Below are 25,635 nucleotides of genomic sequence, written 5' to 3'. Positions count from 1 at the left end.
AACCAGATGCTGGATTTGTTTCACCTACACAACCAAGTGGTCACAATTTTACAGATTTAAAGTTCTTCTCAGTACTCACTATGGAGCACATATCAAGGTTCCTGAGATGTTATCTATTAAGATGTAAATAAGAAGAAAGAAGGGACTTCCCTGGTGGCGCAGTGGTTAAGAATCCGCCTGCCAGTGCAGGGGACATGGGTTCGAGCCCTGATCTGGGAAGATCCCACATGCCACGGAGCAACTAAGCCCGTGCACTACAACTACTGAGCCTGTGCTCTAGAGTCCGTGAGCCACAACTACTGAGCCCATGTGCTACTCGCCGCAACTAGAGAAAGCCCACATGTAGCAACAAAGACCCAACACAACCGTAAATAAATAAATAAATAAATAAATAAATAAATGGAAGAAGGAAAGAAAACTGAAAATTTCACTCACTGATTGACAGTCTCAGAGACTAGCCTTTCACAGACAACATGTCTTACCACCAAGACTGGCTGGGTACCTGACAAGGACCAGCTCTGCCTGCGAGGCCTGGTGGTCACTGCAGGAGAGGCAGTGCCACAGGCCCTGCACGCTCTCTGGCTACTGTGCACACCCTCCCCAGAGCAACAGCCCCACAGCTCAAGTGAGACCTGGACAACCAAACAGTCCAGAGGTCTGTAAATGGCTTTAAGATCATGCCATGAGGTATTTGGGGGTCCAGAGAAAGAAAAAGCCTGGAGAAGGGGAAAACTCAAGAAGAACATGACAAAAATCTCAAAATATGTGAAGAGGGGTCAGAGTTGTTCTGGAAGGCAGCATGGGGGGTAGTAAAAGCACTGGCTTTGGAGTCAGATAGACCTGAACCCTAATCTCTACATACGAGCTGAGCGAACTTGGCAGTCACCAAATCTCTGAATCTGTTTCTTCACCTATAAAAATAGGGAGAATAACACATAATTCACCAAGGATTTAATTAAGAAAATGTATGTAAAGTGGTAAACACAGGGTTTGAGTAATTGATAAGGTTCTTTTCTTCGTAAATTACCCGAGTGCTTACTCTGAGCCAGGCACCATGCTAAGTGCTTTATACTCATTAGCTCATTCAATCCTCCTAGTAACTCATTAGACACTGGGAGGTTAAGCACGGCCCAAGGACACAGAACCGATGGGGCAGGATTCCGAATCCCTGCCCGAGTCCCAAGTCCATGCTCCATCCACTACATATCACACTGCTCTTCCATGCCCAATACCACCCGTCCCCCGACTCTGCAGGGGCAGAAGCAGCACCAAGTCCCAGGGAGACCATATGAGGAAGACCTTTCAAATAGTGTGAGCTGGTGCAGATCACCAACCCCACCCTGAGGGGGGGGGGTCTGGAGGATACCAGCTCAGGGCCATAGGCTGCACCAGGCAGCCTGAAGGAGGTCCTCCCTTGATTCCTAGAGTCCTCAAACTTATCAAGGAAAATAAACCCTTTTAAGCAGTAATGCATGAGCAACCTGCAGAAATCCAACCTTTCCCTGCCTTTGTTGCTGAGATAGCAATGAATCTGTTCTCTTCGGCTCTCAGGTGATGGGCCATGGCAGTCATGAGTGCTACTCCCTTAACTTAAAGGCCTTGGGTCCCAGCAATGAGCGACTCATACACCCTCCCCAAGTGTTGAGAGCCTGGCTGTGATAAGCCTCCCAGGCCTAGGTCACTTCTCGTCCTTTCCAGGGGTACGCTAAGGATCTCACTTCTTATGCTTGCTCAGGTCAGCTATCACACCTGGGGAGCTGCTGGTCCCACCCTGTGTGATCCTGGGCCGGGTGGAAGCTGGTTATCGAGGGTAACAAGGATGAGGAGAGAGAAAGCAGGCTCTAGTCTGGACCATGTCAGATTGTACTGGCAGATATGTTAGGTCAGCTCTGGGCACACAGGCCTACCTTGGATGCCTCAACTGCCTTAATTTGATGCATATGCTTCTGAGGGCCAGAAATGGTGGGAAACGTGAAAAAGGAAAAGAGGGCTACCTACGTGAATCAGAGTGTGGAGCAACTCCAGAAGGCACCAGCACACTGTATTCTCTGTGAAGGGTGTGCCCTGAAATTGTGCAACACCTCTGGCCCAGGAGGGAAACTATGTTGTAACTAAAATTTCTGCTTTGGTGAGGGACCTACTTCCCGACTGACCTCTCAGAGTTGTCTAAGACACACAAAGTGAACAGTGGCTGAGCGCTTGGGCAAGTGGAAAGCACGCTTTCTGCATCAGATGGTAGTGACATAGTAAATGTCCAAGGAAAAGACACAGCCAATGCCCTCTAGAGCAAAGACGGCCCTGGACAAGGTCTAGTCGTGCCAAGCCCACATCTACAGGTCTGTGGTAATACTGGACTCTAGAAACACAGGAAAACACAACAGGAGGAGAACTTTGATCACTCCTAGATACCTGCTCTACATGTCAAATCCATCTTCAGTGGCTCCATTACAAGTTTTACCTTCTTTTATCTCCCCTGGTCATTAAAACAGGGAACCCTTTAGTGGTACAAATAGTTACTTTTCCTCTTTTTGCTTTCCGCCTGAATCCATACAGAACCAAGCTTTTATCAACACTGGACCACTTGGACGAGGGGTGGGCGAGAGCCCTATGCTTCTTGCCAACCTTCAACCCCCTCCTTGTCCAAGAGGGAGGAGGAGGGGGCTGATCCGACTGGGAAGACCCTGCCATGCACTTAGGTAGGCTCATATCCCAGTGGGTGAGGCCTTTCTGCCTTAAAAATGGAGAAACAGAGTCAGGACACAAAAACCACTTTCTAAGAACAGGTTTGGAGGGCTGCTTTCTTGTCTGTTCTGTCTGAGATTATGTCTGTGAGGCAGCCTTTGGTTCTCCATAGCCTCCTGTAGACTGTCTTTCCCTAAAGGCAGGGCCCCACACTTGGATTTGGAGGGAGGGAGAGGCCAATTTTAGACATGAGTTCAAGCAGCATTCTCCAAACCAAGTAAAGGTTTGGGAGTAGATAACTTTCGGAGTTATCAGGCATCTCTTAATAAGCTTTGACCTCCATTTGATGCCTGGGGTATGTTTATAATTGATCAAAACGTAAAGGAGGAAGGGATGTTATTGGCAACCCAAGCTTCTAGCATGAAGCTCTGAGGTTCTTTTAAAATGGAATTCACTTGAAATTCCCTTATTTTCCAGAACTACCAAAACTTAGTTCTACTAGTAACATATGTAACTATTAAAAGACAAATTTCAAATGATGGAAAAAGAGTACACTGTATAGATGAGAAGTGGTTTTTTTTGCACCTTAAAACTGAGAAGATGGAAATTAATTTTCAGTTAATGAGGAACAATATTTATTCCATTTGCTGTCCTCTCACCTTCACTTTTTCTTCCTTAAACCTGTTTCGATAGAGCTGTTTCTTAAGATTTCCTAACTGGGACATGTTAGTCTGGCAATGTATATCTTTAAATACACTGCAGATTGTTAGGCTAATTTCCTATCTATTTTTAGAGATGATCTATGCCTGTGAGCCCTTTCTAATTTCAGTAATCCACTAGGCAACCTGAGGTTTACAATATGCACAAGCTCAACATGGCCACTGGCCCTGCTGTCCCCAGGTGTTGCTCTTACTTTGGTACATGGCAGAAGTAAGTAATTAAGACCTAACATTAGAACTACCTTATGGCTGCCCTAAGAACCTTCCCAACATTAGGCAAAGGCAACATCTAGTGTCTGAAAATCACCCAGAATACATTTTCCTTTCAAACTGGAGGATTAAAAAAATAGACTGAAAATATGACGGAATTAAGATGCAAGGTGATGGAACAAGACATGGTTATGTGATTAGAGTTACGTTTTTACTAAAACAACACCTTGCCCTAAGCACTTAAAACTCAGGGGAAAAAAATGGAGTGAATTTTATAGAAACAAATTTGAGTCAGAAACAGAAACGTTATGATAAACAAATAACACTGAAAAAAAAATTCCAAATCGTTCTAAGCAGGGCAAGTCCTCCCCATTGCAGCCTGCCGATGCTTTTCGGAATGCTTTCCACCTGGGGCTCCGTCCTCAGCTCTCACCTGTGGAATTGGCCCTGTCTGAAAGGGACATGGATGTGCCAATGGGCCATGAGCTGCCCGGGTGGTAGAGATGACTGCGAGCTGGAGAAGCGAGGCTGCTGGAGTGGAAATGATGGTGAGGGTTATCGAGGGAATGGATGGGATGGGCACTAATCACAGCTGTGAATGAACACAAGACAGAGAAATGCTTAACATGCTTGCACAGACACACACATATCACAGTTCAAGAGCAGTTACCCCGCGCCCCCCTCCCATACTGTACGACCACTTTCTTGGCTTTTTGGTGGCATATGGCTGAATTTGGACAATTAGCCATGGGTTTTATACTTGCTTTAAAAAATCAACACACTCCTACGCATATGTCTCTAGATATACACAGAAATAAAAAACCCTGAGGATTTTTACTAAAATGTTAACAGTGATTATCTTGTGGGGAAGAGGGGTGAAGAATTTAAAAAGAAATTTCTTTTGGTTTATCTTTATTTTCCAATTCTTCTACAATAAATATGGATTATATGAGTTATTAAAAATATCTCCTTGAATATGTCATAAAATATAAATCCATAAGCAAACAAATGGTGGTTTGGGTATCTATTATTTTTTTCTCTTGCTTAAAAAGATAGAAGTCCCTTTTCCTTTGAGTATATTCCTAATTCATTCTGTCTTTTCTTACTTGCTGAATGAAGCATGAAATAGGTATTTAGGCTGAATGAATAAGTAGCTGTTTAATCAGTTTTCATCTTAAAAGGAATGCAAGTGGAACTGAACTCTTACGTTCCAATCTAGTACTAAAAGCATGAAACACAGGCCTAGGGCACCATCTCTTCCTGCTTCCAGTCTGGGAGCTCAGCCACATCCATTCACATATTAAAAGATAAACGGATTTTTCCTAAATTGCCTCTTTCCTTCCCACACTGGCTAAGGAATTCAATTTGCTGCATTTAGCAAACAAATCCAAATTTTCACAGATGTTCCACATACAACTTTCTATGAAGACAAAGTGCTTCTTTAATGAGGCTTAATTATCGATCCCAGAGATGCAAACAAACAAAATCAGAAGCCCAGTTGGGGTATAAACTTTTCTTAGGTACTCCCATAGAGTAGCTGGAGAAGCAGAATGTTTAACATCAAGATAACCAGCTCTAAATCCCCCAAACAGGTAAACAGGCAGGGCTGGCTAGGAACACATGGGATCTTTTTATTCTTCCCTTTAGGCAAGGACTTCACAAACTTTGTGATAAAACTTAATTTGCCTTTGGAGTCTATTAAAATATCTTGTCACCAAGAATTTCCCTAGATCTTTGGGGTGAAGAAAATCCCAGTCAATAAAATAGAGGCCTTGGGCTTCCCTGGTGGCACAGTGGTTGAGAGTCTGCCTGCTGATGCAGGGGACGCGGGTTTGTGCCCTGGTCCGGGAGGATCCCACATGCCGCGGAGCGGCTGGGCCTGTGAGCCATGGCCGCTGAGCCTGCACATCCGGAGCCTGTGCTCCGCAACGCGAGAGGCCACAACAGTGAGAGGCCCGCGTACCGCTAAAAAAAAAAAAAAAAAAAAAAAAATAGAGGCCTTTATTCTGCAGCTTTCTCTTTGCCATGTGCAAAGAAGCAGGTGGCACAACCAGCCAGGGACCCTGGAGCAGTGCTGCCCCTCCCCGCTCAAGGCCTGGGAAACTAATCAGGGGCTTTCCCTGCCCTCAGGGATCAGAAGCTGCAGGTGGTCCCTTGGAATAAAATACGACTTGGAAAACCTGGCTGAGGAGAGGACTTAGGGCAGCTTGGCAGTCAGCATCTCCTCCAGGGGAAGACAGGTAGTTTTCAGAAGTAGGGTGTTTCAGAATCAATGTTTTCCAGAATTAAGGCTAGGGTGAGGGAAAAAGCCTCCTGATTTTTATCTAGGAAGTGCAACTTGAAAGTGTTTTAGGTACAGGGAACTCTCACAAAAGAAAAACAAAGTTGACTTCAAGGCATTGCCAGTTTTTCCAAATTAAGTAAATTAAAAATGTGAAAGTGCCTGTCTAGAATACAGTTGGCAATCATTAGCTATTAGCTGAATCAGAATCCAATGCTTCTGGTGCAAGGCCTTTGATGGAACCTCATCCTGACACCACCAGGCCTTTCTCAACAGTGCTCAGACATTTATAGCCATGGTAGGTGGATGGGGGATGCAGACTCCAGGGAATCCCAGCTTGTGAAAAAGGACTGAAGCCACGTGGGGAAAAGCATATCTCTAAACCTGAAGATCACAAGTATATTTGGGAACCTGGTTTCAGATTCTTGAATTAAAGAATCCACTCACCCACCCAACTGTTGAGGCATAAATTAAGTAATACTGTACATTTATGCATACTCCTTCCCACCACCAAAAAAAGAAAAAAACAGGAATGCTGTCAACTAGTACAGCACATCTTTTCTGTGTAACATATTTAAAAGTAACAAATCTAGGAATAGGGTTAGTCAAATTTTACAAGTTTTAAAAATAAGCCAGTTCAGGCAAGAACTAAAGTCTTATATAAAACAAACAAGTAGTCAAGCTACCATCTTCTTATAAATCAAAAGCAACTGGAATGGAATAATTTACTCTTTTTTGGACACTTCTAAACCTGGGGACCCCGTCCAGGGCACCTCTGATGAGAGGGAAACCGGTTTTCCTTGCACACTTCCAAGTACAGGCCCCTCTTTTTTTTTATCATGGACCCTAAGCAAAAAACTACTTTGTGCAGAAATGACCTATTAGCAAATCGGCCCTTTCCCTTTCAAAGCTGACTTTTAGAATCTCGTGCAAGTGACAGCGTGTGTGCAGACATTTACACTCTCAGGGATTCCACTAGTTTCCAAGTATATGGTGCCATCTTCTGTGTGTAGGATATCTGTGATTATTTAAAATCTCTGTCACTTGTTAACAGGGATGGCTAACAGTTCTGAAATGGGACATCTTTTAAGAAATGAATAAAAATCCAAAAGCTCATTTAGGTTAAATTAAAAAGTGATCTTTCAGGATTCGAATCTAGGCACCTGACAGTGTTAATGTTTACTAACCTACTGTTCAGTCCAGAGCAAATAACTTCAAGATCAAATAGTTTTTTAAACTTGATATTGGTAGGCAGGTGGCTTCTTATCTCTCTAGAATGGCACAGAGGACCCTCAACTGGAAGTCCCATTGTGCCAGCTAATCTGAAAGGCTTTCCCACCTTGAAAACAGTAACAAGGGAGAAGAAACACTAGTTAAAAAATATAATTGGTCTGTCCCATTGCTTTTTGGTTTTTTAATCATGACAGTTAAGTTATTTTGAGTTTCAAATATTATTAAAGGAAGCTGGACAATTTTCATGCTTATCAAAGTGAAGCATGGGTCAGATAAGGTTGAAAAATATTGCTTTAAAAACTCCACACTGTCCATCTAAAACTCCTCTAAAATATAACGTCTATTAACTAAAAAAAAATTCCGCAGGTGCCTATCAACACTGATTATGTATCGGGAAGCCCAAGGAATACTGTGACATCTAGCCATCTTCAGCCCCATCTCTCCTGCAGAGACTCGATGTACTTTTAAAGAGACTGGTCACTTCCCTAATGCCTGGGAGACTTGTGGAAATTGGCTTCTTAGCTTATTTGCACTGAAACTAAAGAAGCTACTTGGAAGAATAAATATTAATTGCAAAATATGGCAAATGCTTGATACTTATTCCCTCATGGTGCCAAAGCTTTGGTAGATTATTTTTTGTGTTAGGATCAAGTGAAGTCAAAGAGATCATTGATAGTTGTTCCCCAACATGACTGGATAGATTGGCAGCCCTCAGGAAAAGAGAAGCTTTTAACTTACGCTGGGGTGGCTGGGAGTCAAAGGGCATCATCATTTTTGGTCTCATTCCCCGCCTTCCAGCCAGTGTAGACATGCTGTCCTCTGATTCATGCCCTAGACATCAAATATGGAGGCCGGTTACAAACATGTGCCCTAGGCCAATGAGCAGCCTCAGCAGTAAAACATTTCAAGTGGGGGATTCAGGACTCACAAACAACAATGGGACAAGGTGTTTCTGCAGGAAGTGAAATAAAGAGGAAAATGACCATTAGCGCATTACAGGAGTCCCTGTTGAGTCAACTCAGTTGACACAACGCTGCTTACCCTGCTTCACTGCAGGTCTGTGAGGGAGAGCAGCCAGACCAAGAACATGCTGAACACCACAGTGAGAGTTGGGGTCCAACTGAAGGGACGGAATGAAATGCACAGACATAGGCTATGTTGTCTCAAATGCTTGAGTGTCAAGTTGGTGAAGCACGATGAGAGACCTAACAGAGCTAGAAGACTGTCTCATCTGGGTATAGAACCTCTCCCCGCAACAAGCTAGCTATTCTTCATCAGAGGTTGATCCTGTAACACACATTTCTTTAAACCTAACCTCGTATAGGAATCACCAAATTAAGGCAACCTTACAAAACGGAAAATGGTTTAAATGGTTAAACATTTGGGGAAAACCTGCACCTCTATATGAATTCCGCCTTTGATGGATGTTGCTGTCCATGGAATTGTCAACCGGTGTGATATCTTGAGAGTTACGAGGAATTGGAGTATCAGTCATGATGGGGTTTGGGTCTGGAGACTTATCAATGGGTTTCAGCTCCAGTCTCTCATGATGGATCCAGAGGTCTGGGGGTTTGACATCTTTGGAGTTCCCTTTGTACTTGTGGGAGCCATTCACTGATTTGCAAGCAGCTCGTTTCCTAGGTACAAAATTAAGAGGATTTTTTAAAGAAACTCTTGAATATTATTAGTCAAAAGGTTTGAATGATTAAAACTTCCCTTCTGAGAGATGCTTCAGGCAAAATCAGAAACAAACAAACAAGAAAAACAGAGTCAAGAAGTTTTCTTCTGGGAACAGTAAGTGTATCTCTTTGTCCACATATATTTAGAGGTATGTACGTGGGCATATTTGAATATTGCCTTGTGACTTTTTGAGTATAAACAGATTAGACAGCATTTTTTGATCAAATAATCTCTAAAGCAAAAGGTTGCTCCCCAAGTTTCCAATCAATAGAGAAAGGACACCGTTAACTTGAAATATAACAATGGAGTAGACATAGAGTCTGCTTATAAAGGAGGAAGGGAACTCCATTTTAGGTAACTCAAACTAGGACCACCACTGGGTAAAGTCAAGAATGGGGATGACAGTGTCGACTTTTCTGTGCCTTAGTTTCTCCATTAAGTCACTCACCCAACTCAATAAGCATTTATTAGGTACCTACTGTATGTCAGGTCCTATGCTGGACTGCTGTGCCCTCAGCACTTCTGGCCAAGTAAGGAAGACAAACACTGAACTATTTTTTTCTCTTTTTTTTTGCAGTACATGGGCCTCTCACTGTTGTGGCCTCTCCCGTTGCGGAGCACAGGCTCCGGAGGCACAAGCTCAGCGGCCACGGCCAACCGGCCCAGCCGCTCCGCGGCACGCGGGATCCTCCCGGACCGGGGCACGAACCCGTGTCCCCTGCATCGGCAGGCGGACTCTCAACCACTGTGCCACCAGGGAAGCCCTGAACTATTATTTTAAAATGTTCTGAGCTTAATGAAATGCCAAGTGTTATAGTAACCTCTTAATAGCTGGACATACAGTGGACAGGAAAAATGTGAAGGAAAAAATGACATTTAAGCTAAGACCTAAATGGGACAGGGCAGAAGGTGCATTCCAGGTGGTAAAATCAGATTATGTCAGAGCCCTGAAGCACAGAGCAACAGCCTGGTGTGTTAGAGGGACTGTAAAAAGTCCTGAGTGGTGGCAGTGTATGAACCATGGGGAGAATGATATGAAATGATGCTGGCAAGATGGGCAGGGATTAGATCATAAAGGGCTTTTAGAGCCACGCCAAGAGTCTGAAGTTCCCTCTATGAGTAAAGAGAAACCCCTAAATGGTTTTAAGCAGGAGAGTAAGGAGATGAACTCTGAGTTAAAAATTTAAACCAACTGGGATGTGAAGAATGGATTTGAAGGGTAGGGGACAAAACAGGAGGGCAGTTAGGATGCAACTGCAATAATCTCAGCCATGACTGATGGTGGCCTGGGACAGTGAGAATGGAGGAAAGAGAGAGATTTGGCAGTTATTTAGGAGCCCAAAATGACAAGACTTGGTGAAAAAATGAATGTGGGAAAGGATAGGAATAAAGAAACAAGAGGAATAAAGGATTATGCCGAGGTCTCTGGCTTAAGCCATTTACTAACACTGGGGAGAAGCAGGTTTGACAAAAAAGATTATAAATTGTTTCGGACATGCTAAGTGGCTCTGAGACACTAAAGATGAAACATAAAACAGGTAATTGGTTCTGAGACTGAGGCCAGCCTGAGACTCAGAAGAGAGAGGCCTTGGCTAGAGAGAGAAATATGGGAGTAGCTGAAATTCAGAAGTAAATGAAGCCAAAGAAGCAGGTATCACTAGGAGAGAGCGCAGAAGGAGAAGAGAGTAATTCTAGGACCAGGCCCTGAGGAATGTCTGTATTTGATGGCTGAGTAGATTGGAGAGGCTGCGAAGAAGAACACACAATCACAGAATACAAGAGAATGTATTCAAGAGAATGTTTCAAGAAGGAAGGAGTAGTTGACTGTGTTAAGTGTTGAGAGATTAAGGACTGAAAAATTTCCTTTGGCTTTAGCAATATGGAAGTCACTGGTGACCTCAGCAAAAGCAATTCTGCTGAAGCAGTAGGGGCAACATTTGGATTAGAAAGGACGGAAGCATGAATGGGCAGTGAAAAAATGGACAAGTGAGCATAGACAAGTATTCGAGAAATTTGTGGTGAAGGGAAAGATAGAGATTTGTAAGTGGTTGGTGGTAAGGACCATGCAACAGAGGAAGGGTTCTAATTATTTCTTAAGACAGAAGAAGCTTGAGCACACTTACATGCTGAAGGGGCAGAGCTAACAGAGGGTGAGAGGTTAGCTGTGCCGGAGGAAGGGACAACCGCAAGTACAAGCTCTTAGAAAGCAGGAGACGCCGGGATCCAGACGGGAAATGGAGAACCGGTCTCCAACAGGAGGCAGGGGGAGAAAATGATTATTCCCAACATGGAAAGGTTTTTAGATTTGATGGTGGCACACTGAGGTAGTTCTCATCTTTTGAGAGTGAGGGGGCTATAGAACGATGTGCTGAGAAACTACAAGGGGCTAGACTCTAAATACTCTGTCAGCTTTGAGGTTGTAAGAGTCTATAAACAGCTACAATTGAAATGGGAGGTGCCTCAGGTATTAAAGAGGAAGAAAAGTACTGAGAAAAGCTCACATATTTTCGATGGTCAATGGAACACTTGGAAAGCAGGTCACTGGGGGAGGAGGAGGGGAAAGCTCTATGAAGACTTGATACAATTCTTTTAACCAAAGGGACGCAAATTATAGGACCTGCAAATGCAAATACAGAGTACAGAGCCTATTACAAACTCATTTTCCTACCTCTCAATCTGAAGACTAAGTACTTTATTTTTTATTTACTTTGAATTTTAAATCCCCCCAAACATTAAGGAATTCTGTCATTTTGTTTTTTCAGATTCTTTTAAATAAAGATCTCAAGATGTCTAAAACTAGATGTAAAATCAAGTTCATAAAGATAAATGGGAAATGCTGAAAAAGAAGCTTATAGAAAAGTTGTAGCATAGAAAAATGTTATCTCTGAGGTTTTAAAGAGAAACAGTTTTCTACAATCAAAGGTAGGTAGGGAAAAGCTGTAAGAGGCAGCAATCAAGAGGCTTATAAAGGGAGCCCCCATTCTCTTGGAAAAATGGTGAAGGTAAGCTATAGAAAGCTATTTTATTTGGGCAAAAGAAAGACTAAAAACATCACATCACCTACAGAAAATGACATAAAGCCATTACTAGTAGCAGTTAGATGGTAGCTTGTACTTGCCCTCTATTTTGAAAACAGATTTATTGTTATTAAATACACGCATCCTTGCCTTGGGCAGACCAGGTCTGATGATAGCATCACACAGATGTGAATTTCTCTTTTCTCTTTATGGAGCAATACCTCCATCTTACGATCCTTTAGGATACTGCAACTAAAGTTGTTCTATTACCCATACTGTGTTTTTGCTATTAGGGGTAACTCAAGAATCTCCTTTTTTATGGCATCTGTCTTGCTGGCCAGAGATAGGAGTAGAATATGACCTAGGGTCAAGGATTCTCTCAGGTTCAGGAGTGCAGGCTGTTATCAAGCACCATATTATGGAATCACCTTGCTATCTCCTCTAGACAATGAGCCGCAAGCCTCAAAATCCCAGAGGAGTTCAGAGCTAGCAGCCACCTGACCTCTCTGCTAATGTGATATGCTGATTATAAGTAATCCTTTCTCGTTCATTTAATCAATACATCTCTCCACCGCATTCCCCCCACCCCACCTCCTGCAGTCCCAACCTCAACTTCTACACTTGGTAGCACTTCTTTAAAAATACTCTTAAGCTTAGATTTAGAGTCTATGGTCTATGGTCTCCGTCCATCTCGGCTGACATTTGTGCCATGAAATTCCACAAACTCCTGTGCATCTGGTTCACTGTGTGCACAGAGACAGTCTTCCAAAGGGGCCCCCAACTAGGCTGGACATTGTCCACTTTCCTTTCCAGATCGACTGTCTACTTGGCTCTGTGACTTGAGAGGCTGAGTTAAATGAACTATATCTACATGGTAACTCTGTCCCTGGCTTCCAGTTGGTTTGGCAGGTAGAATGCACAGGCAAGACACTGGAAGGTAGGAGGTATTTTCTCTCCTGACCCCTCACTGTTGGGCTAGAGGTTGGCAGTAGTTACAGTCCTACCACCCCACATGGTTCCTGTCGCAAGCCCTCTCCTGCTGCTTCAGATCCCTGAAAACAGCTCTCTCTTCATCAGAAAAACCCCTCGCCCTTTTAAGGGTGACAGTGGCCTATCACTGCTGCTGGCCCTTGAACACTGCTGCCTAACGCTAACCCCACCTAGGACGTTGTAAATGGTCCCTTCATTAAAGCCTCCTTCACCCCCTTTCAGTGTGCCACCTCTTTCCTGCCAGGACCCTGAATGACACACACTTAATAAGAGGAACCATTCTGCATTTCCTTTAAAAATATTTAAAACATCGCTTTTCACGTATTTTATGTTTTAACTCTGTGTACAACTCCAGATACAGAAGTCACATAGAAGCAAAAGAATACATACAAAAAAATGTATGGGCTACAACTGGGGCTCCTTACTTTTTCTGGTGAGAAGTGGTACGCCTGGTGCAAAAGACAGCGATGATCACGACCACCACGATGGTGATGACGCCAACGGAAACGATGATGACCAGCAGCATGTTACTGTCTAGAGGAGAGGTGGGGCTTCCATGAGGGCTGTTACTGCCTGGAAAGGGAAAACCGTACGCTTGCTAGTGTTAGAGAATTCTAGCATAAAATCAGGCTACAGAACCGTCATGTGAGTATAGATACTTCTGTGAGCTTCTTGATAACAGTCATCACCGTGCCTTGTATAAAAGTGCCTCATGAACATGGCCATCTCCACTAGATTACGACATCTAGAGAGCGGAGTTTCTGCCCTATGCACAGTACACCTTGCACAAAGCTGGTGTTCAATAAAAGTTTCTCAAGTTATACTGAACACTATGCTCAGACAAATAAGGGGGTCTGTCTCCTGGTGTCTTATGTAAATTCATTTTATAAAGCATCTTTTGTGAATCATTTTAGTTTTCTGACTTGGAAAACTATTTAAAAAATGTACATTCATAGAAAACAAAAGGTTTTCTCCAACATATAGATGTCTGCCATCACAAAAAAAATACTTGAAAAATAACGTCTCTCTTTTTATAAATACACAGTCTATGCAGAGTTAATTTTCTTATTCAGCTTCAGGAAAAAGTCTGTACATATGCATTAATTTGACAAATATTTATTGAGTGGTTACTATGAGCCAGGCATTGTTCTAGGTACTAAGGATGCAACAGTGAACAACAAAGATAGGTAGGGGGGCAGACAATAAACAAATAAGAAATTATTAGTTTGTAATAAGTGCTATGAAAAAATAAAATGAAGGTATATGATACAGAGTGACTGGGTGGCTATTTTAGATTGAATGGATGGGAAAAGCTTCTCTGAGGAGATGGCATTTGGGCTGAGATTTGAATGACATGAATGATCCCACCATACAAAGACCTGGAGGAAGAACATTCCATAGAGAGGGAATAGCTAGTGGAAGGATCCTATGGCAGGAATGAGCTTGGCATGTTCAAGGAAGAGAAAGGCAGCCAGTATTGCTGAAGCAAAGAGAGATATGCAAAGTTAGAGAGAAGGAAGTGAGCAGAAAAAAGATGAAGGTGAGGCTGGAGAGGTGTGCAGAGGGCACATCATTTAGGACCTTGAAGAAACAGATTTTCTTCTTCTTCTTCCTATTATTGTTCCCTCATTGCTCACAGGATGAGGCTCAGCTTTTTATCAAGGCCTTTTGTAGTCTTGCTCTTCCATTTTCTGAAACATAGTTCTTTGCTTCCCACCTCGTTATAAAAGTTATGCATGTTCATATTATAAAATATGGGAAATCCCTCTACAAAGATCTAACCACTATAGATATATGGTTACTCTCTCTAGTTACTTCTAGTTACTCTCTCTTATTGCCTTAACAATCAAAGCTGTACAATAATAGGATGAGCTGTTTTGCTTAACTATTGCTAGTGACTAAATATTTAGTCACTAGAAGAAGTACTTAAGAAGAGTCATCCTACCCGTCTGGGATGTTGTGGAAGAAATTCCTACCATGAAGGTATGGCCTAGGAACCTGTGTTCTTAGAAAAGCTCCTAAAGTGATTCTCATACACAGCCTGGCTTATAAACTTATGATCTAATCCAAACTATATTTATTGAGGGAATCCCTTCCATAACACTGGATTAGCGGACCTTTCACTTTTGATTCTATGATTTTATAGGCTACTAAGCACAATCCTAAATGTGGGATAATTTTGACAGCTTAAGAGCTTATTCTTCTACATTTGCTTTAATCACTTTTATCCTTCATTTCTGGGAAAAAAGTCAGCAGATAGACAACTTGAATTGTACACACTGACCTTCAATAAAATAACATTTTTATATTTGGGAAAGATTATGGAACTGGGAGCCAATACAATTAGGCCATACTAGGGCTTTACATAAAACTTTTATTAACAGCAGTGCAATCAGAGGCTGGGGAGCTGGGGTGTGGGAGGCAAGCAGAGGTGGTGGCGGCAGTTCTTTCCTGCATTCAACAGAGACAAATTCTCATTTAATTGCAGTTGACCTCTAACTTCTGAGCTGGCCAAAAACTCCCTTTTAAAATAGAGTAAGAATGAGCTGCCAATGGGAGCATCATCCCCCCTACCAGGGACATTAAGGCTCACCTGGACTATTGCAACAGCTTCCAAACCACTCTTTTCTGACTTCATACTCGTGACACCCAACTCATTCTCCACTGTCATCAGGGTAATAATAGTAGATACTCAATAAATGGAAGTCATAGTTTACCAGTAGTATCAGACATCTTACATATGTTACTTACATGAGGAAGCTCACATTTCTTAGCATCAGCGCTTGAGCTTTTGACAGGCTGGTTCTAACCTACCTTCTCTAACACGAGACTCTCTATCCTGTCTCTAGGCAGTGTGATCCCTGGAGAAAGCAGCTATTTAAAATTTTTTTTTAACATCTTTATTGGAGTGTACTTGCTTTACAGTGTTGTGTTAGTTTCTGCTATGTAACAAAGTGAATCAGCTATACATATACATATATCCCCATATCCCTTCCCTCTTGCGTCTCCCTCCCACGCTTCCTATCCCACCCCTCTAGGTGGTCACAAAGCACCGAGCTGATCTCCCTGTGCTATGCAGCTGCTTCCCATTAACTAGCTATTTTACATTTGATAGTGTATATATGTCAATGCTACTCCCTCACTTTGTCCCAGCTTATCCATCCCCCTCCCCGTGTCCTCAAGTCCATACTCTACGTCTGCGTCTTTATTCCTGTCCTGCCCTTAGTTTTGTTAGAACCATTTTTTTTAAGATTCCATATATATATATATGTGTTAGCACACGGTATTTGCTTTTCTCTTTCTGACTTACTTCACTCTGTATGACAGACTCTAGGTCCATCCACCTCACTACAAATAACTCAGTTTAGTTCCTTTTTATGGCTGAGTAATATTCCATTGCACATATGCGCCACACCCTCTCTATCCATTCACCTGTCAACAGACACCTAGGTTGCCTCCATGTCCAAGCAGGCTGTTTTAAACTGCCGTGCCTCCACACGAGCTTTTATTGCATCCTAGGATGTTCAACCCCCTCCTCAACATTTAGCAATCTTCTCTGTGCCTTTTAAAATCTGGGTCAGAGATCATCTCTTCTACAAAGCTTTCTCTTTTCTCTATCAGGTAGTTTGCTACTCAATCCTCCAGCTCCTACAGCCTGTTACATAGAACCTGAACCTTTAGAAATATGTGTGAATAAATGAATGAATGCATAAATGAAAGATAGGACAAAGAAATAACTGCTTTTCTCACAGTCTTGAATATTATACTGTGGACAGCACATAAATGTAACATATGCATCCCAGGAGGAGAAACTCATAAAGTTCTAGAAATCAGAGCCTAAAAATTTCTTGAAGTAAGCAAATTTGTCTGGCTCTCCTAAGAACTGGCTGATTTCACAGAAGTCTGGGCAATATCACTTTTTATTTAAATAGATACTGGAGACTGAGATAATTTTATTTCCACAATTAGATCAGGAGTTTCCAGAGGACTAGAAACTCTTTTCCTTTCTCTTCCATATGTTTCTTTTTTTTTTTTATTGGAGTAAAATTACTCTACAAGTGAGGAGACAGTAAGGGTCATTTCTAGTAACTACTTTTGTGGACATTTTGCCATCCTGGATTCCCACATCTGGTATAGAACCCCATGGCTTTCAGGCTGCGTGTGACAGTGGAAAAGGCACAATCTGAAGTCAGAAGACCTGGGTTTTGGTTCTAGGAGTTCCAGAATATGTGGGTGGATCCAGGCACAATACCTCTCCGCTGAGTCTCTTAATGTATGAAATGGGAAAAATGATACTTGTTCTCCCTGCCTCCCCACAGTGTTATGAGGATCAAATGTGATTTCATGTGTGAAAGTAACTTACAAATGGAGACGTTCAGTAGAGAAGTAGGTGTCATCATTTAAGTAATTAGAAGGCATCAGCTCTTAGGATGGCTTGGAGACTGGTAATAATTTTTTAGAATTCCCAAACTAAAAACACTGCAGTAAGTAGTGTGGGGAGAAATTAATGATTCCAAAGCACTTCTCTGCCTTGTTCTAGATGATAGCTAATCCCACTAAAGGGTTTATTTTTGAAAGCAAGATTCTAATTATTTTCTAGAGGCAGTGGGCAAAAGGAAGACTTGTTTGTTTAGAATTATTTTAAGCTGGATATGTGGGGAAACAATTTTATTTCTGGATCCTATAATGAATGAGTTTATAGTAATTCAGCAAACATTTGCCAGAAAATGCCTAAAGCCAGCTCTATTAAATAAAAAGAAATTAGTAACATGCTACAATCCACCACACAGGAGCTACAAAGAACATTTCAAGATTTCAAGCAGAACTGCATCATGCCCATAGGAGGCCAAAAAAGCCACAGGAAGGGCTTTACCGCTCATCGGAGGTTTGTAGTCGGATCCTAGGTCTGGCAGACGGCTTCCTTTCCCTGCAGACCCTGAGGCTGAAGAAGAAGAACTCATGTCAATAACAACCCAGTCCATTGGTGTGACAAGTCTACTTCATAGCTAGTGAATGTTTTCTACAAAAAAAAATTTTTCAGTCTACTCTGTCCATGAGAAAAGGAAGTAGCACGCACACAACAGGGGAAAATATAGCCTATTTGTGCAAAACAAACTAAGGTATAGCTTTCTATGCAATGAGGCATCTGAAAGGCTGACACCCTTGTTCCATGGCTGTATCTAGGGTGTAACAAAGCTGCCCCTTGCTGTTAAAGTTTCTCTAGCCCAGGAAACATTTGCTGAAATACTACCCAGAGCACTTATGGCTAAAGTAGCTTCTCGTGGAAAAGGGACTAAGGGGACCAGTTAGGTTAACTTCTGCATTAAAGAAATGGACTCTTCCAAGGGACCAGCTATGTTGATCTGGCCTAGTGGGTGTCAGTAGTGTTTGGATTCTTTTCTCAAAATATAAAGCTGCCTTTCCAAATATAAAGTTACCCTAATGGGAGCAGGAAGGCAACTGGACGTTCAAACTGGGTTCTCAGTTCTTGCTCAGTCAACCTAAATATCCAAAGATAAAAAAACCAAAGTCTTCCCTCTAGTTGCTCACAAAGGATATTGTCTCCTAATCCATCATCATGGAACATAACAAGTAAGGCTGCTGACCTTGGGCTTGGGACCACCTCATAAGCAGATCTCAGAAAACACAAAGATCAGTTTTTTAGAAATTTATACTCTTGGTCTTGAATTTTATTCTTCACATTTATAGAAAAAGCTGCCTTGTAAGGCAAATATAAGGAGTCCGTCCCCAGTAAAGCAAAGGTATTCCTCAATCCAAAGTCTGGGGCCAGAAGGCAGTCTCATACTTCTTTTGAAGAAGTTTGCAAGAACTGCAAAGTAGAGCTGTTCCACATAGTTAATACAGCACAGTGCGTAACTGACTGCCTGCACCGCAACACTGGCTCCATCGTGCACTAACTGTTTGACTTTTGGCAAGTTATTTAGCTATTATTTTTGGGTCTTAGTTCCCTCATTGTAAAACAGTGATAACAATGGTACCTACTTCATGAAATCGTTGTGAGGATTAAATGGAAATTTAATCCTATAAAGTATTTTGAATACTGCCTGACACACAGTAAATGTTCAATAAATATTAATTACTAAATAAATCTTTAGGGAAGAATATTATCTTATCCTTTGCAGAGGTAAAGAGCATGAAGCTTCAGAAAACACTTATAAATGAGAGTTATTTCTACAAAATAAAGCTTGACTGGAAATGCATAAACCAGATGTGTTGCTGTAAAACATTACAGCTAATATCAAGTACTGCTATAAATGATCAGACTTGGAGGAAATTGAAGAAATTAAAATCTGAAGGTTTCTGTATGAGTTCATTTAATGAATAAATCTAGAAATGAAAACAGTATTTTCTATGTTTCCAGAAGCTCAAAACCCCCAAATAAGGTCTTAGGTATCCAAAAGGGTATATTCTGGAATTTAACTCAGTCCTTGACCCTTTCCCATTGTCCATACTCATTACTTTATCCCTTTACTTCTGACGCCATCATTCCTCCCAAATGGCACACACCATATTTCAAGATTCCAGTTTTTCTTTTCACTGTGATAAGCTGGCAGAGATGAAACAGCCCTTGTGAGGCTCTTCATATTTAAGTGTACTTATTTGTCAGGTAGCCCACATTTAAGCCAAACTATCCAGAGTAACATATTATGTAAATAATTGCCAATGAACACACTTTGCCAAGAAACCGAGTGGCTTAATTCCTATATTTCTTAACATTTTTCCTTTATATTTAACCTATGAACAAGAAATTCCAGGGATTAGCCAAACACCAAAAATAAATATGGGCAAAGAATTTTAAATACCAAAGGTGCGGTGTAGCTGAGAATTGCACCCTGGCTTATGGGGTGAAGTGAGGGAAGAACAGTGAGCACATTTATATTCTGTGCATATTCAGTCTAGTTACTTTTCTATTCTCAGGCTTGTCAAAGGTTCTACCATGATTAGGGTGCCTTACACACAGACACACACACACAGACACAGAGATATGTTTGCAGTTTCTCTAACATACAACAAAAGGCTCATTGAATGCAAACACATTTCTAAAGCACTAAAACTTGAAACTTCAAATTTTGAATCTTCCTTGCCATTAACCAAGATCCAAAGACTCGGTATTTCTAGTAACTACTCCTAAAGAATAAAAGCAACCATCAAATTTACTTTTACTGCTCTTAGTATAGAAAACAGATACCAACTTTAGCTGACTTCCCAGAGATGAAAATCACAAAGTATAGTTACCTCTCCACCATAGCAATTGCAGTGAAGAGACTACACTGACAATTTCAAGAATGGTGACACTGAGGCCCAAGCTTCCTAAACTTCCACTGTAAACTGTCTCTATCCTCTTTTAAAATAAGCAGATATATTTAAGAAAAGAAATGGAAAAACAGCTCTGAATTAAGCTTACAACAAGAGAATAGAGACCACTAATTTTGTCACAGATAATCACACAATTCAGTAGGGTACACTTGTAGATTTTCTGTTGGGGGGAGGAAAAGAGGGTATTCACTGAATTTGATTCAATTTTTCACTTAGAGATGTTAATAAAATTCTAGATGCTACAAATATGACAAATTGGTATGCTTGTTCTCATCATGGCCCAAATCCCTATCTGTGTTACAGAATTTCAGTATCTTAGAGCAAATGATAATCTGGCCCACATATAAGGCCAATCTCCTACAGCAGAAGTTCGACTCAGTTTTCTTCCTGCCAGTCTATTTAGCTTCTAAGTATCAATAGATTCCCCAGCTTTTCAGATACTCCAAGTGCCACAAACATGGACTCAACTCTACTGTGGCCAATAAATATTTGATTTTTAACACATGGTACTGGTACTGATTTTCAGGAAAAAAAACCCCCAAAAACCCAAAAAGCTAATAATAGGTCACAAAAGAGAGGAAAGGAAAGAGAGGCCATCTACTCATTTACCTTGATCATTAGCCATTTTATCAGAGGAGTCCGCTAACAGGCCAAGCACAGGGGAAGAAAAAAACAAGAGCAAGGATCATAAGCTTTGAAGATGGGACAGGCAGAATTTTTAAAGGAAAAAATAAAAACCCACAAACTTCCGAACACGTTGAGTCTTGTTTTTCATACTAACAGAAAAGAAATCCATGTATGGTTTCCATACTTCCAGACTCAGTTCCTGACTTTTATTCCTAAGCTTACTTGGTTCAATATTTTACCTTCACGTTCTTACCTAGAGTTTTCTCTAAAGGGCCCCTTTTAGTCTCTGTCTCTCTACAAAGGTCCATGAATAAGCCTTTCAGGTTAAGAGCCTGCATGTGTTGAAAGAGAATCATCCATCACAATAAACATGCTACTTCGCTGTATGGGAACCAAGAGAATCCCATCTGATCTGACTGGTAAGAACTTTTAGATCACTGTGATTCATCTGCCTCAAACAGCCCGAAGTCAAGAGTTCCCCTGTAAATTATATGTTTAGGTCAGTAACCTAGGGAACATTGATTTGGTAGTCAGTGGGTGGGATCATTTTGAGATAAATGCTCACACTGTGGCTCATAAGCGCATCATCAGGACTTCCTGTATCATCCACAGTCTCTACATGCTACAGTGACATGTGCACGCATAGCCCCACTCAAGAGACACACAATGAAACACTCTGTTTGGGAGGCTTTACCTTTGGGTGTTCTGAACTGGACAGCTTCAGACATGGGCCCCATGCCCTTTGAGTTCCGAGCTTGGATTTTGAAGTAGTATGGTGTGTCAAGTGTTAATTCTTGTATCTGGTGAGTCAGCCTGTTTCCCACAACAGGCTCAATAACCCAGTCGTGTATCTCTGCATTCACGTCCGTACTGTAATATATGATGTAACCTATCCAAAGGAATTAATGGGAAAAGAAATCTTATTCCTGCTTTTTCTTTTGCAATCAGTTAAGTCAATAAAGATATATGTTACAGCATATACAAATAGAGAACTAGTTACAGATTAAATTAGCAATGGTAAAATGCATTTTAAATGCTACACTAAACATAATATAGAGAAAACCACAATTTCAACAGTGCCAGACTGTAAGTTACCATCTATATGTGCAGCTGAAGTAATAAAAGTAAAGATAAAAATATAGGGTTAAATATTCTCATAAGCTAGGAAATTATATAAGGAAAATAACCTAATCATCATTCCAACATCCCATAAGCTAGGAAATTATATAAGGAAAATAACCTAATCATCATTCCAACATCCTATACTTCAAGGGTCTACAATTAACTCAATGCAGTTTTGAAAACTAGTAACTAGTAACGGCCTGACAATGCTATATATATATATTTCTTAATTAATTTATTTAATTTATTTATTTTTGGCTGCATTGGGTCTTCATTGCTGCATGTGGGCTTTCTCTACTTGTGGCAAGCAGAGGCTACTCTTTGTTGTGGTGTGTGGGCTTCTCATTGTGGTGGCTTCTCTTGTTGCGGAGCATGGGCTCTAGGCGCGTGGGCTTCAGTAGTTGTGGCTCACGGCTCTAGAGCACAGGCTCAGTAGTTGTGGAGCACGGGCTTAGCTGCTCTGCGGCATGTGGGATCTTCCCGGAGCAGGGCTTGAACCTGTGTCCCCTGCATTGGCAGGTGGATTCTTAACCACTGCGCCACCAGGGAAGCCCAACAATGCTGTTTTAACTCTCACCAATGTGATTTCCCAGGAGAAAAACTCCTAGGAGATGCGCAGCCACCTCTGCTAAATTCTCCCAAACTTGGGGTGAAGTCACAGTGAAACGTCACCTGATACATCCACCAGAGGGCACTCAATCTCCATGGCTGAGGCAGGAAGAACCACAACCACAAGCCTACCTGACCTACACAGTGCAAAAATGCACTGCATCATTACTGGTTTTAAAGACAAAACAAAATGTAATCCATGTCAAGTCATGCTTAATTCCTTTATGGAAGAGGCACATTCTAAAACCTAAATTAAAAATTTCATAAAGACTTGGGATTTATGGAAAGGGATTCCTATTGAAAGCCAAGGCAGGACAATGCTAAGAAAGGCCTTCAGTTTCCTTAGGCTGCCTTATTCATACAAAGAAACTTCAGGAGGCATACACCTACCTGGAGCAGAGGCAGGTTTTCCTCCCTGATAAGGCCAAGGAAGGCATAGTGCCCTCTACTCTGAAAAAATTCAAGGTCCCTTCAAAGGCCTAAGCCAACTCGGCCTTTTAACTCTAGTTGTAAGAGCACAGGAAGCTGAAGTAGCAGCTCTGGGTGAAAAAAGAAACTAAAAGCCTAATGGCTTTTTTTGGCTTCTGGGTAAAAGAACTGAGTTTATATTTATTGGGTATTATCCTGTAGAATTAGGCAGGGTCTTTAATCTCAAAGCTGGTCATCTAGTCAAGAGATAGAGAAGAACAGCTTTCCTGAGGAAAATAAGTATGTCCATTAGTTCCACTATAACCAAAGGCTGTCTAGTGCAACCCATGACCTTCAGGCTTTCATGCAACATGGGTCAGAACAACCAGCTAGTGAATCATTTTTATGTCACTAAACAGCACGTCCTTGCTCCACCTTCCAGGACCATCATGACTCACACCTCATAAAATGGCCAAGGCAGGGCTTCCCTGGTGGCGCAGTGGTTGAGAGTCCGCCTGCCGATGCAGGGGACACGGGTTCGTGCCCCGGTCCGGGAAGATCCCACATGCCGCGGAGAGGCTGGGCCCGTGAGCCATGGCCGCTGAGCCTGCGCGTCCGGAGCCTGTGCTCCGCAACGGGAGAGGCCACAACAGTGAGAGGCCCACGTACAGCAAAAAAAAAAAAAAAAAAAAAAAAGGCCAAGGCAGCTTTAAGACCCCCACTTCTCCTAACAAGGAGGCACTCTCCTGGAATGCTTCTGCCAGGCAGGAACAGGGAACAGTCACACACTCAAAGGCATCTTAGGCCTCTTACCTGTAATTTTGCCATTGGCTTCAGAGGGAGGCTGCCAATTTACAATTATGGTCCTAGGTTTTCCCTCTTTACTCACAACTGTCACATCCTTGGGTGGAGAAGTAGGAACTACAAAATAATAATACTTTCAATAACTCCCATCCATTTCAATTTAATTCACCCTTTCCTCAACCCTTTCCATTTAGAAGGCACAATGAAGGGCAGAGGCAAAAAAGATAAAGCCTCCTGGCTTCAAAGAATTCACTGTCTATCTATAAATAGCTCCAATGAAAAGAAGAATATGCAAAGTACCAAAGAGGAAATACCGCACCATGAGGATACAGAATAGGCACCCAGATGGGGAGGTCAGGGATATGCCTGCTAGTTAGGGAAATCAAAAGGCATTTGTAGTCCCTGCTTGATAGATCAGGAGACTGAAAATGAGAAATGTTATATAATGTGCCCAAGATGACATTTCCCCCCCAATTTGGATTGCTTTGTTAGAATAGTTTTAAGTATAAAGTAACTTTCTCTCTACCTATAGTAGGTAAACCAAATAGAGTGTTTGAAAACCACCATTCCCCCAAAGAATAAATGATTTACAAATTGATAGGGGTTTTTTTATGTTAAATTTACGCTGAAAAGATACTGTCAACTATTGAAGGTTATTGCTCTGAAATGTAAAGCTGTTTATGGAACAGAGAAAACAAAAAAATAAAAATGACAGTGCATCTGTATTTCCATGTTATGGCTGAAAACTTTTAATGTACTAGTTGGAAAATAAGCAAAGTAAGTATATCCTTAAATTTACTCTTCTCTTCCTAAAATACTGGAATTCTCCTAGTATAAAACGAAGCGAGCCCAGTGAAATTCAAACTCCTGTTGGAGTATCATTTATTACCTAATGGGCTGGAATGAAAGCACGAAGATATTCTTAAAACTGGCAAAGAAAGCAAACTCAAGGTCTATTTAAGCTTTTGTGCATTATATTTCTTTCTCTCCAAATCTATCCCCTTTTCTCTGCAGGAAATTCAACCAACTGTGAAGATAAAAAGACATTAGGGCCAAACCCAGTCTACGGAGACTTCATAGCTCCATTTTTTTCATTATTCATTTAAAAGAGAGAAAGAAATAGGAGGGTGGAATAGACAGAGCTTCCCAACGGTTACACACCTCGCCATGCTAGGGAAGTACAAGGGGCAGAAGGGTAGGTCTACCAGTGAGCAAAAAGCAAGCAAAATCTTAAAACTGGATGGCTTGCTTTCCCCTTGGTTTACGTAGCTGTCTTTTTTCTTTCATGTTTACTTACAGAGAAAAACCCTAAGAATACTCCAGTGGGATATTTTATAAGACACTAACCAGTTTGCAAGAAAGCTCCTAGGGCAGGCTTGGGAGATTCTGGTAAAGGGCTGAGGCTCTAGCAAGCACAGCATTGGTGAAAGGCAGGCCACTTCATCTTTTCTATCTCAATTTCCCAGTAAGGCAAGGTTAATAACCGTAATTCCTTACATCTACACAGTGCTTTACAATTTACCATGTACTTTGTTTATAGGGTACTTTATTTTACTCTATAAAGTAGGAAAGGCAGAGATCACCTCTCTTTTATAGATGGAAGAGACAGATTCAGAGAGGCTGGATGACTTGCTTATGATCACAGTCAATAGATGGTTGACCTTGGAGTTGAACTCAAGTCTCATGACTCCTAAAATCTAGTACACTTTGCATTATATTGTCCTGCTATTTGCTAATGTTCTTGTACAACGATGAAAAAACATAATTCATCAGCTGAAAAAGCAAACACTGAACTCCAGCTGTAGCTGCTCACTGTGTTCTGTAAATATGTCAATTCATGCACTCAATTCTTTCCTTGGGTAGTAAAAACAGGTGATGAGATGTCTTATGACTTGAGATATGGCACAACATTAGC

The 25,635-nt window shown here is 41.6% G+C and overlaps 1 protein-coding gene across 5 annotated transcripts in view; it reads right to left on the bottom strand.

Annotated features, from left to right (window-relative positions):
• Positions 1 to 25,635, bottom strand: part of NEO1 (neogenin 1) — a 251,320-nt gene that overhangs the window by 6,000 nt on the left and 219,685 nt on the right. For 2 of the 5 annotated variants that reach the window (XM_082619130.1, XM_082619132.1), the window contains exons 19-25: positions 23,730 to 23,837; positions 21,472 to 21,666; positions 17,686 to 17,754; positions 13,238 to 13,385; positions 8,524 to 8,762; positions 7,864 to 7,956; positions 4,045 to 4,203 (exon numbers count right to left, since the gene is read on the bottom strand). In XM_082619130.1, coding sequence (XP_082475256.1) covers positions 4,045 to 4,203; positions 7,864 to 7,956; positions 8,524 to 8,762; positions 13,238 to 13,385; positions 17,686 to 17,754; positions 21,472 to 21,666; positions 23,730 to 23,837 — 1,011 coding nt within the window. The remainder of the gene's footprint in view (positions 1 to 4,044; positions 4,204 to 7,863; positions 7,957 to 8,523; positions 8,763 to 13,237; positions 13,386 to 17,685; positions 17,755 to 21,471; positions 21,667 to 23,729; positions 23,838 to 25,635) is intronic. The other 3 variants (XM_082619133.1, XM_082619134.1, XM_082619131.1) reach the window with 2 other exon arrangements.

Source organism: Mesoplodon mirus, assembly GCF_964341445.2.
Source record: "Mesoplodon mirus genome assembly, chromosome: 4".
NCBI lineage: Eukaryota > Metazoa > Chordata > Mammalia > Artiodactyla > Ziphiidae > Mesoplodon > Mesoplodon mirus.
The sequence above is the reverse complement of the archived record's forward strand: the minus strand, read 5'-3'. Positions and strand labels throughout refer to the sequence as shown.